Consider the following 13,006-nt stretch of genomic DNA (forward strand, 5'->3'; position numbering starts at 1 on the left):
AGGCCCTTAAGTAACCACTTTATGGCCACATAAAGGCCATTTCCCGCCCAGCCTCAAATTTTAGGCTGGCGGGCGTGGGTCAGAGCAAAATGGGAAACTGAGAAATGTATGAATCTCTATCTCGGGCAGTAAAATGGGGAGACGGGGGACCTCCTGAAGACCCCTTCAGTTTGGGGTGCTCTCCCCTCCCAAAGCTGCCACCAGCCCTCCCTGCCCTCTAGCTTACGGACCGACACCGAGATCGCACCTCACCTTCTGACCCTCAGGACATCCCCTGTACTCAAGGCCCTTGGGTCTTACCTCAAGTGTCATCCCAAAACTTAATTCCAGACAGAGCATTGCTGTACGTACCTCTTCTAGCAGCTACAGCACTGTGCCTGGATGGGCTGGAGAACAGTTGGCCAATTAGATTGACTGGAAGCTCTCCAAGACGGGACTTCCTTCCAAGAGCAGATGGAAGTTCCGCTTACTGCCAATCAGACCTAAATTGAATGTGAAATATCAATGGGCTTGTCAGAGTCGGTGGGTACGTGCCAATTCTCTGGATGGTGAGCCCCAAAAGACAAAGAACTAGGAATGAGCATAGAATCATTGCCACCCTGACCACGGTGAAAGAGATCATCAGTGTGGAAGAATGACTGCCCCTTGGTGATGGACTGATGTGGTTTCCCAGAAACATAATGACAGAATTATATAATACACTGCCATTTGGCAGGTAACAATCACTAATGATGTTTTGCTACCATCATTAACTGAAAAATCTGCAAAATGATGATTTTGGATTTTTTTCCCCATGCTAGTTCTAATATATATCTTTTATCTCACATAAGTTCTTCAAGTTTGATGGAGGAGTGATCAAGCAGTCCTCAGAGGAAATCGTGCTCTCTACAGAAACGCCATCACACCATTTCTGCATGTCCTCCACCAGTGTAAATACACACAGGTGAATAGAGCAGCCAAAAGAGTTGGCTATGTTTTCACATGTTAGGCACACGGCAATTTGGAAACAGGAATATAAGTGAATAGTCCTCATCCAAAGCTCTAAACTCTGCTCAGCTGGACATAGGTGCTGAGCCAGATTGTTCATCCACATAAAACGGACAATCTGGGTCAAGCAACAGAAATGCAAAAGGTTCCGTCATTATTTCCAGAGGCACTGTGCACTCTTGGAGATATTGAAGGAGTCCACCTCAAACATGAGTGCCATGATGTCTCTGGCCTTTCCATGGAAAGAGTGGCCACATGAATGGACCATCAGACACGGCACGCAACCAATACATGTTGACCTGGACCAACGATCTGTACACTGATTCTGTCACGTTAAATAGGATAGTGGCAAGTCTCACTTAGGCTATTCAGTGCCTCAGTGAAATGCTGCAACAGACTCTCCAGCTTTTAGTTAACAGAGAAGTACAGGTGGACCATAAGAGGAAAGATGAAGAAAGGGCACAAGGAAATGTGGACTTTACTCATAGGCTTCCACTTTTCATCCCACACTCTGCACATCTCTGTCTCCAAGATCTACATGTTGCCTCCTGCCCCAATGACCATGTCTGCCCCTTGTTATAACCTTGGTTGAGACTATGAATGTGTTGGTTTATTTTTTTTAAGAATCTAAACTAAAATAATGAAGCCACAAGGCTTTCAAAACAAAAGAATTTTGCTGCACAAAATCAAAGAACATGTATACGAATAATTAAAAATAAAATAATCTTTATTGTCACAAGTAGGCTTACATTAACACTGCAATGAAGTTACTGTGAAAATCCCTGAAGTCGCCACACTCCGGCGCCTGTTCGGGTACACAGAGGGAGAATTCAGAATGTCCATTTCACCGAACAGCACGTCTTTTGGGATTTGTGGGAGGAAATCGGAGAACCTGGAGGAAACCCACGCAGACACGGGGAGAACGTGTAGACTCCGCACAGACAGTGGTGATCCAAGCCGGGAATCGAACCTGGGACCCTGGAGCTGTGAAGCAACAGTGCTACCCACTGTGCTACCATAATCACAATTCATGTTAAATCGTTATGTTAAAATATAACAAAAGTGCCATGACACAGATGCTTATACTTCAACTGAATTTCTTAATTCAGTGTTTCTTCTACACTCATTCAATTACTCGCCCAATAAGCTCAATAGGGTACTTATCAAAAGTTGGAAGGTTTGTCTGAGTACTGTTTCAAAGATTTCTTTGGTCTTGCATTTACTTTTGGCAAGGTATTTCTTTCAAATCTCCTCCAATTGTCCCTGTGGCTGTAGGCTCTCGGTTCACAAGTGTTGCTAATATTGTCACCTCGGGTCAGAGCTTTCTGGTTCTGATGTTCATTAACTCTGGATCTTGTATCGATGAACTCTGTCACTCTCTCAGCTTGGCTATCCCAGAAGCTCAACTTACTGGGCGTCATTCTCCGACCCCCCGCCGGGTCGGAGAATGGCCGTTGGCCGCCGTGAATCCCACCCCCGCCGAAGTCTCCAGTACCGGAGATTGGGCGGGGGCGGGAATCGGGCCGCGCCGGTTGACGGGACCCCCCCCCGCTCAATTCTCCGGCCCGGATGGGCTGAAGTCCCGTCCAGAAATTGCCTGTCCCGCCGGCGTAAATCAAAGCTGGTATTTACCGGCGGGACCAGGCGGCGTGGGCGGGCTCCGGGATCCTGGGGGGGGGGGGGGGGCGCGGGGCGATCTGACCCCGGGGGTGCCCCCACGGTGGCCTGGCCCGCGATCGAGGCCCACTGATCCGCGGGCGGGCCTGTGCCGTGAGGGCACTCTTTCCCTTCCGCCTCCGCCACGGCCTCCACCATGGCGGAGGCGGAAGAGACTCTCCCCACTGCGCATGCGCGGGAAACTGTCGGCGGCTGCTGATGCTCCCGCGCATGCGCCGCATTTCCGCGCCATCTGGCGGGGCACCAAACGCCATTTCCGCCAGCTGGCGGGGCAACCAACGCCATTTCCGCCAGCTGGCAGGGCGGAAATCCCTCCGGCGCCGGCCTAGCCCCTCAATGTTGGGGCTCGGCCCCCAAAGATGCGGAGCATTCCACACCTTTGGGCCGGCGCGATGCCCGTCTGATTGGTGCCGTTTTTGGCGCCAGTCGGTGGACATCGTGCCGTTCGGGGAGAATTTCGCCCACTGTTAACAGAATTCTGCTTGAAACCTTTCCTGCCCTCAGTTTGTGCTAAAACTAAAAACTGGCTTGTATAGGACTCCTTCACCCCTACAATTCTTTCCTGTTTGACTTTCCCCCCCTTTATCGGTTAACTCTCAGGCAGCATGGTCATATGATCATTCACTAGAAGCAAGACATTTTTCAGAGAAATCTAGTTCTTAAAGAGACTACCACTCCAACAAACAAAAAACAGGCATTTCCCCAAAACCATATGGATCATCACATCCTGCAAAAGTGCAGCTGGTCTAGTCTATGACCGCGCACTCACAGGCCTATGGACATCCACCATGAGTACGTCAGCTATGTGAGCAATGACCAGCCAGCCTTGATCACTGTTGAGCTACAGGGCTAAATACATGCAGAAATAATAGGGAAAGGAAAATACGTCTTAGTTGCACAAGGGGATTCATTTTAGGGTTTATAACAATGTCATTGTTTTAATGCCAATGAAAATTTAAATTAATTCTTCATTTTAATTAAGTCTCCATTGTTCTTTTCATTGTTGCTTTCTGAATTCCAAAGGGACATTAGCTTTGAGAAGAATGGGATGACCAGAAAGTAGTGAAAGAGATCGAGGGATTTTTGACCTTGGATGTGGCAATGGATTCAGCATTGGTGTCTGAACAGTGCCTTTAGGAGTCCATCATGGGCATTTCTGATATCCAGGTGTGTGGCTACAGGCATCCTAGCTACATTCGGGTCAGCCTACTCTTCACAGAGGCCTTCAGCTTCCTCCTCCTGCAGTTCCAGTCCTCTCTGCTGTGCTAATACTGTGCAAGGCAAAGCAGACCACTACCATTCTGGACTCCCTTGTTGTTGCATATTGAATGACATCACCAGATCCGACCAGTTACTCAAATCACTTCCTTGCAACAAATGGTTTGCTCAATTGATGCGTACCTTTGTTCTCATGTGGCTACAGCTGAAAATGTCCTTTGCGGCAGTAGTAGTGCTTCTTACTGGTGTCATCACACATTCTTAGAGCATAGTCCTTGTTTCCAAGGACCCCTCAGCTGATTCTATTTGACCTGTGGAAGATGTGACTGGTGCAGATTGTAGACTGCATGACAGATTTTGCGATATCTTGGACAGGCATGCATGAAAGTCTTCCGGTGATCACATACTAGCTGAACAGTGACAGGAGTGGAATTTCCCTTGATTGACAATGACTGCTAGTTGGTCTGATGACACTTTCATTGCCACATGTGTGTCGTCTCAAACTTCCTGTACCTTGGGATTCCAGCCAATGCAGCAACCCACTGGTCTGACTGGCACAATCAGTAACAAAATGGACATAAGTGGTGGCTCTGGAAAACATGGCATCAGTCACCTGGGAAATGCTCTTGTGGGCAGTAGATTATGAAATTCTGCAGAAGTCATCAGCAAATCTCTGGAAAGATCTTATGGTGAAGATATTCGGTGATGAGGTGACTTTGGTGGCCACCAACAATGTACGTTCACCTGGCCCACTGCAAGGATGCTGCTCTAGTGGGCTGCAGATGTTAGCAATGACCTTTCATAAACGCCTGAGCCTTCTGAGGCATTTTGCCATTTAAAATTATTATAAGCTTTTAAGTTGTTTGAGACGCATTAAGGATCATTGTGACTGCCTGTGTTATCTTGCTGAATTTTACATTCCTGTGCTATTGGGTGACTGGTCATAACATTACAAAGAAATGCAGAGATACTCCACTTTCCTTCTTATTAGAACTACAGATTGATTGCTCAAAGTAATTTCTCTCCACCTCTTTAGCAGCAACAAGTGGGGTATATATAGCTCTTGTTCAAGAAGGATTTTAGTGGAAGTCCTGGAACCATCATTGGTGAAAGAATTTGACTTGTATTTCAATTCATGTTGTCGAAAAGAAACATTCCCAATTATGAGAGAGTTTCAGGTGATTTTTAAGCCTGCGTTTGCCATCAGAGAGAACAACGATGCAGGTGCAAAATTTAGGGAGTATCGGAAGACTCAATTCTCTCCAGAGAGATCCCATTTCTCGATTTTCCCTGCCCCTCACTGGTGACGTAACAAGGTTCTCTCCCTTTTGTAATACATTTGAATACATTTTCTTATTATTTATTAATAATAAAAATTAATATTAATAATAAAATTAATAATGTGGACCCCCGCCACAAGAACCCTTCCTCACTGAACATTCATACCTCACCGATATGACATCACATCGGCGAGGTTTACAACAGGTTTGCCAAACGAGATTCAGTTGAGGGGATACCTCGATGGGCACAAAGGTAAGTATGGCCTCTGGGGGTTGAGGGATATGCCCAGGCAATGCCCTGGTACGGCCCCCTAGCACAGGGTGGCACTGTACCAACCTGGCAGTGCCAACCTGTACCGGGGTGAGTCCTTGTGGGAGCCCCATTAAGGGGGGAGAGTCCAGTTATGTGTGATGGGCAGTTGGGTGGAGAGCGTGGACAGTGAGGGGGAAGTTGCAGGCACGGTGGGAGCGGGCACAGGGGGGAATCACCGACGATACTTCTGCAGCGGTGAGGGGGAGGCTCCGATGATCGTCCGGTGTGGAGAGGGGTGAGCCCCCGATTCCTCTATAATGGTGGCTGGGGGCTATTCAGTTTCAGTTCTGAACGGAGCGCCCTTTAAAGATGGTGCTTCGAACTCTGTAGAGCCAGATGCAGGCTCTATCAATTCACACTCCACCAGATTGATGGCATAAACCACGGCCACTCACTTTTATTTTCTTTGAAGAGACTCATATCTGGAGAGAAAGTTGGTCTGTGCAGCTGGATTCTGCTCATGTGCCCACCTTTCTATCCAGTAAACGCGTATGTAATTCTTTAATTACAAAATACATCCAATGCAGTTTCATTAGCTACAATTATATATTTATGAACAATAATATTGGTCAAGAGCATTCAAAGTCAAATGACATTTAAATTGTCGTAAATAAAATCTTGCATGCAGTTGCTCACTCACCCTTTGGATTCCATCATGAATTCTCTTCACACAGTTCTCCAAACCATTTGTTTTGTTTATCATGTTCCACAAATGAGCATATGTTTGTTCAATCTCAAATGGATTTCGACCCTTGGTTTTGATTATTTGCAATACTTCTGAATCAAGGACCGTCCCATATGGAACATCTGTTTGCTTCGCCAGGTCCTGAAAAGATCTGCATCATGGAGGACACAATTCTGTCAGCAACTATAGCCTACAATTGCTTTTGTAATTTATTGAGCAAAATATTACAATTGCTTTAATTGCTAATCCTCATAATAGTTCCAGTAAATTAGCTTCTCATTTTGAAAATTAGTATTACCACATCAAAAACCCTATGTGCTGAATGCGAACTTTTTAAGTTTCCTGATGAAATGTATTTAGAGTCAGATGCAATATATCTGTATCGTCACATGTAATATAACTCCAACAATTAAGTGATAGCATTTCCTGCTTCCTGCATAAGTATCAGCAGCAAATTACTGTTCACAAATGTATAACTTCAGTATGGTTTTGGAAGTTGTGTGATAAAGGCAGATTTCTCTGCTAACCCCCAACTTCTTTTCACAATGGTAAACAATCTTTGCAAACCCCTTTCCCTGGTTTCTTCCACCCACTCCTTGTGAGGGGTTCATGGCCTTATTTGCCACTGAACTACAATTAAGACCATGGAATCAGCTGCCTTTTTCCACTTCCCTCCGTTTCCCGAACGTGCTGGATTAATGTCCTCTAATCTGCTCAGCACAAACCCTGAAATTGTACTTTCTCAAGTTTATCTCCTAGCTTCTTTCATGCCCTCTCCTAATTCATTCTGTCCATGAGACCCACCTCCTGCTCTCTTGACACTATTCACTAAACTGCTGATCATTAACTTCCTTTTTTGGTTCCCACATCAGTTGATCTTGTTCAGAGTTCTATCTCCATATCCTGTCCCCCTCTACTTGAAATCTACTGTCATTAGCCTGCTTCCCAAAAAGTAATTTGACTATCCTTGCAAATGAATGCCCCATTCCCCCCCCCCCCCCCCCCCCAAAGTCTTTGAATGTATTGCAGCCTTTCGGATCCATGCCAATCTTATGTTTAAATCTTTGCAATCATGTTTCCACCACTTGTACTGTATTAAAACAGATGGTAAATTATATCCCACATGACCGTGACAAAGGTAAATGATCCCTTCTGATCCTGTCTGCAGCCTCTAAAAAGGATCTCCATCCTCCTCCAACATCTCTCCACTGTCACCCAGTTAGGTGGACTTGCATGTTTCATTCTTACCTATCTAGACTTGGCATTGAATCAATGGCTTTGCTTCTCGCCCAGCACCATTATCTCTGTTGTCCTCTAGGAATCTATCCTTGACCTCGAGCTGCTTCTTATCTACATGTTGGGCAGCATGGTAGCACAAGTGGATAGCACTGTGGCTTCACAGTGTCAGGGTCTCATGTTCGATCCACGCTGGGTCACTGTCTGTGCGGAGTCTGTACGTTCTCTCCGTGTCCGTGTCAGTTTCCTCCGGGTGCTCCGGTTTCCTCCCACAGTCCAAAGACATGCAGGTTAGGTGGATTGGCCATGATAAATTGCCCTTAGTGACCAAAAAGGTTAGGAGGGGTTATTGGGTTACAGGGATAGGGTGGAAGTGAGGGCTTAAGTGGGTCAGTGCAGACTCAATGGGCCGAATGTCCTACTTCTGCACTGTATGTTCTATGTTCTACGTTGCCACATGACAACAGTATCTGCCATCCCATGACATGTATTGATGACACTCAGCTCTACCTCACCACCACCTCTTTCGTCTTTTCCCACCATATTTAAATTGTCAGACTGATTGATTGTCCAATTTGCAATACAGGATGAGCAGAAATGACCTCCAATTAAATATTTGGAAGATCGAAGCCCATGGGCGGAATTCTCTGTTGACCGACCGACACCGAAATCGTGTTCAGCGATCGGGTGGAGAATGGGTTCCGACACTGAATTTGGGGCCGGCGCCGGTTTGACTCTGGTCAGCCATGCTCCGCCCCCTCCAAACTAGCATCATCGCGACATGCACAATTTCAACGGTGTTGACGCATCACCGACTGGCCCACCTGTGATCCTCTGCCACCGATGGGCCGAGTTCCCGACGGCGCGGGACACGTGTAGTATCAGCCGTGCGGGAACCCGGCGTGGCGGCTGCAGACTGTGTCCAGAGCCGCCACACTCAGTCGGGGTCCGTGCCGCTGGCCAAGGGGGCTTCTGCGAGGACTGGTGGGAGTGGCCGGGGGTGGTCTGTGGGGTCGCAAATGGCGGTTTGGGTCCGAACCGGCTGGCGCCATGTGTATGACGCGACCGCACGAGGTCGTCAGCCGTGCGGATGTGCCGCCCGGGACCTAGCCAATCACAGCCTTTTTCGGTACGGGAGGCGGGGGTTTCACTCGGCGTCGGTGCAAGCCCCTCACCGGTCCCGGAATAGGTGAGGGTTTCACGCCAATTAAAAAAAATAAATTTAGAGTACCCAATTCATTTTTTCCAATTCAGGGGCAATTTAACGTGGCCAATCCACCTATCCTGCACATTTTTTGGGATTGTGGGGGCGAAACTCACGCAAGCACGGGGAAAATGTGCAAACTCCACACGGACAGTGACCCAGAGCCGGGATCTAACCACTGCGCCACCGTACTGCCCTTTCTGCAGTATTTCTCCACTTAAATAATATTCAGCTCCTGCATTCTTCCGACCAAAGCGCAAAGCTTCACATTATCATACTCTGTATTTCATCTGCCACGTTTTTGTCTGTATTCCTTTGCAGATTCTTTTGGCGCAATTGAATGATCTCGTCGCACACATCCCGGTGACATGACAAGGCCAGTAAATCGTGCGAGAGGATTCTGGGGAGATCAATTACGGTTTCACCGTGGACCTCGTGCGGTTATTACAATTATGAAAATGAGAAGGAAATGTTCTGATCTCAGAAGGAAAAGTCCAATAACATTTTTGAGATTTTAAAACAAAAAGTAAAAGATTTATTACCAAGAAGAAAAGAAAACACAAGCACACAAAATAACAGTCACAGAATTAAAAGGTATCTTTCAAAATATTCTCCCTGAAAACACCCTACTTTCAGACCCACAAGTAAACACCATCCAGGAAAGATCCCTTACAGATGTTTAACTACAAAAATCCTGTAATATTACCCAAGGATATAACTACTGTCACTTTAAAAAAGTATACCACATGACTTCTCAAATTCTTCCACTCTGCTGAGCAAATCCAAAAACTTTCAGAAACAAGATTGCTTTTCGCAGCCCAAAGTTTTTCTGGCTTGGTTTATTTCAACGTCACCTTCTCTTAGCCAAGGTGCTTCTAGAAGGCCTTCTCTATACAGTCAACACCAAATCAGCTCAACATCATTTTTTCTTTTTCATCTTTGTTTGTTCTCAGCATTTCTTTCAACTTAACTGTTCCAAGATATAAAAATCTTTAATGTCATTTCTATTGCCAAATATTGCCAATTGGGACCAAATAAAACTTAATAACCTTCCCTTATTCACTTATGAAACCTTTACATGCTGTAAAATGTTTTTCCTGCCTTTTGAAATTTACCAGCTGAAACATTATGTCCCTCTCTATCTCCTAATGTAAATTTCTAATTTTTATTTATTTACAAAAGAAACAAACTTCACCGTAGCTTCATTACAAAGGCATGAATTTGTTTAGCACCATCACTCCCTTCATCATTCAACTCTCCCAGACAAATGGTCTTCATTAAACGTTCTCCAGCTTAATTAAATAATTTATGCACACATACAAGCGCACACACACATACACTCGGCCTTCCTTATAGAATAGCACAATAATCCCCCAAAACCTTGAAAAAAAACCATCCGCTCTCACAGTTACCCAGAATCTAGAAGCGGTTTTAATTCTTCCAACTTTCTGCGGTAACAATTGCTGTGACACATTTTTGTAAGGCAGGGCAATTGCCCATCAGAAGTTGGAAGTAAGTTACACCCAGTATCCCCTTATGTCTCGTTGTCATATTTTGTTTTACAATGCTTCGGAGAAGTGTCTTTTGACATTTCATTATGGCACTATTATCTTGATACAAGTGGTTGTTGGTTTATAATATTACAATTAAAATGCAACATTATCAACAATTCACTTATCATTTCTTAGCATTGGGTATAGACAAACCTGAAGGAAATGAATTAGAGTAGATAGCTGCAATGTGGAAATAGCACTGGCAGAAGTACAATAGACTGAACAGCCTACTTCCTTAATTCTTAAATGATCCTTGAATAAGTATTCCTTAATCCTTCAAAATAAAGATGCATAAATATAAGATGCTGACTAAGTAATCCAATCGGTAATTCAAGAGAAACTTCTTTCTCCATTATGTAACCAGCTGACTAACAAAACATCAATTTACTCTGCAGTGAAGCTGACAGGAATTTGAGGGAATCATGAATATATATTATGCCACCACTATGGAAAGGTGTGTTCAATACCACACAAGTTAAAAAAATATTAGGCCAAGGAGCTTGCAAGGCAAACTGAAGATAATGTAAAAATATTAAATATAATTCAGAAATAGTTTTTTACATTAACGCATGGGGATTAAATAGATTCCACTATTCCTTACAAGTGGCTGTAAACATCTGACACCTTTCACAGCAATTTAGCTGGAAAGATAGTCCTCCTAGCTCAGTTGAGATTTTCTCAATTTTAATGTAGCTTTTTCACTCCCATTTTGTGCATTGGACAGCTGGTGTAACACATGTCCCAAGATTACACTAATCCAATGACTCAATAGCATCTTGAGATGCATTAAGGCATCATTACCCCTGGCAGCTTGTGATTTGCTAGGTTTGTCAATCCATTAATGAGATCACGTTTCCTAAACCCCTCTTCAAAAGATCTGCATCCATGCCATTTTGCTGGTGAGCTCTATGTTTGATTAAAAAAATGAGGCAACTGAACTGTTTCTTTTGGCATGGTACAATGATTTGACAGATAGTTACTCTCAATGCATATTATGTAGGGAATCTTTATTCAAACACATTCTCGATCCCAGCACACCATAATTTGGATTGGATTTTGTTTATTGTCATGTGTACTGAGGTACAGTGAAAAGTATTTTTCTGCAAGCAACTCAACAGATTATTAACTACATGAAAAGAAAATGAAAGAAAATACATAATGGGGCAACGCAAGGTACACAATGTAACTACATAACACCAGCATCGGGTGAAGCATACAGGGGTGTAGTGTTAATGAGGTCAGTCCATAAGAGGGTCATTTAATAGTCTGGTAACAACGGGGAAGAAGCTGTTTTTGAGTCTGTTTGTGCATGTTCTCAGACTTTTGTATCTCCTGCCCGATGGAAGAAGTTGGAAAAGTGTGTAAGCCGGGTGGGAGGGATCTTTGATTATGCTGCCCGCTTTCCCCAGGCAGCGGGAGGTGTAGATGGAGTCAATGGATGGGAGGCAGGTTTGTGTGAACCTGCATAATAACAAAAATGGATTTGCATGGATGAGAACATGAATGTATTATGTAGAAAATAATTTTCAATGATAAATTATACTGAGACTAGGGGTGCGATTCAACAGAAGGATTTTGAAGTGTATTAACGAGCGGGAATTGCAGTGAGCTTCAGCGCCCTCAGTCCGAGCGAGGCCGGCAACGCAATTCAACGTTAATTGGTTCACTCGACAATGCCTCACGGGCTTCCTGCACCAAATACCGGCTCGTCAGCTGATTCGCCGGGACCGCGCTCGCCAGCCCCCCCCCCGCTAACAAGGTAGGGTAGCACAAAAGCTGCACTTGCTCGGCCAACCGCAGCCAGCTCACAACAACGGCGCTGAGGAAGCCTGCCTCAAGAATCGGGGATGCTGATTTGGGGAAGTCCCTAGATGCGATGGAGGCCAGGAGGTATGTCCTGTTCCCCATGGGGTCCCAGAAGGTAAGCCTCAAGGCAGCCAATGCTGCCTGGTACGAGGTGGCAGCAGCAGTCAGCTAGGGGAGTGCGACCAGGGGAACTGATCTCCAGTGCCGGAAGAAGGTCAATGACCTACACCAGGCAGCACAAATGAGTGGACACCAACACCTCTCCCCGTCCCCAAACCCCAGGCGAGTCCAAACCTCCCTCCACTCCCTCCCCCTTTAACCGTCCCCCCACCCACCCCTTCAACCCTCTCTCCATCCCAACCCTCCCTTCACACAGCCCACCCCCATACAACTGGGAACCATGTGTGTGACTAACGATGCCCTCTCTGTATCTCCTCAGGAAAAGCTTTCCCCTATTCAGCGGGATAGGGCCCAGACTGGCAGTGGGGTGCCGGACTTGAGAATCCTCACCTCCTTTGAGGATCGGGCCCTGGAGATGACCAGGGTGGCCGAGGGCAGGGCGGTCACCCATGCAGAGGCTGGCTGATGCTGCACAGGTGAGGAATCACTGGGCTCCACCCAGAAGACCTGTCAAATGTGAGTAGTGATTCCCTCACTGACTAATCCATCCCTCCCATTGACCACATGTCCATTCTCCTGCAGGTCCTCCAGCCGACGGTACCGGCCCATCCCGGGTGGCACCCTCCCCTGACTCCGAGGTGAACACTTTGGAGGAGAGTTCCGAGGTTGCAATGGTTATAGTTGCATCACAGCTGTCATCCCCACCCTCCACCAGCGAAGATGCACATACCTTGGTGGGACATGTTAGTGGACAGGCTTCTGGGGCACAATCTGTTGAGCACCACACCGCTGCTGATGCACATCTGGTGGAGGCAGGAACCCCCAGGCGACACAACAGCTGGAGGGCTGCTGGATTTCAGGACCCAGTTGGGTCCCAGCCTGATGCTGAACCTCTGGAACAGGGTTACAAGGAGCTGATAGAGATGA

At 46.0% G+C, this 13,006-nt stretch overlaps 1 protein-coding gene across 1 annotated transcript in view; it reads right to left on the reverse strand.

Moving 5' to 3' along the window:
* The window catches only part of LOC140426923 (glutamate receptor ionotropic, delta-2-like), a 758,287-nt gene that overhangs the window by 104,692 nt on the left and 640,589 nt on the right, over positions 1 to 13,006 (reverse strand). Inside the window, exon 14 of the mRNA XM_072512211.1 lies at positions 6,116 to 6,311. Coding sequence (XP_072368312.1) covers positions 6,116 to 6,311 — 196 coding nt within the window. The remainder of the gene's footprint in view (positions 1 to 6,115; positions 6,312 to 13,006) is intronic.

The sequence above is a fragment of the Scyliorhinus torazame genome, chromosome 7 (assembly GCF_047496885.1).
Source record: "Scyliorhinus torazame isolate Kashiwa2021f chromosome 7, sScyTor2.1, whole genome shotgun sequence".
In the NCBI taxonomy this organism is placed as follows: domain Eukaryota; kingdom Metazoa; phylum Chordata; class Chondrichthyes; order Carcharhiniformes; family Scyliorhinidae; genus Scyliorhinus; species Scyliorhinus torazame.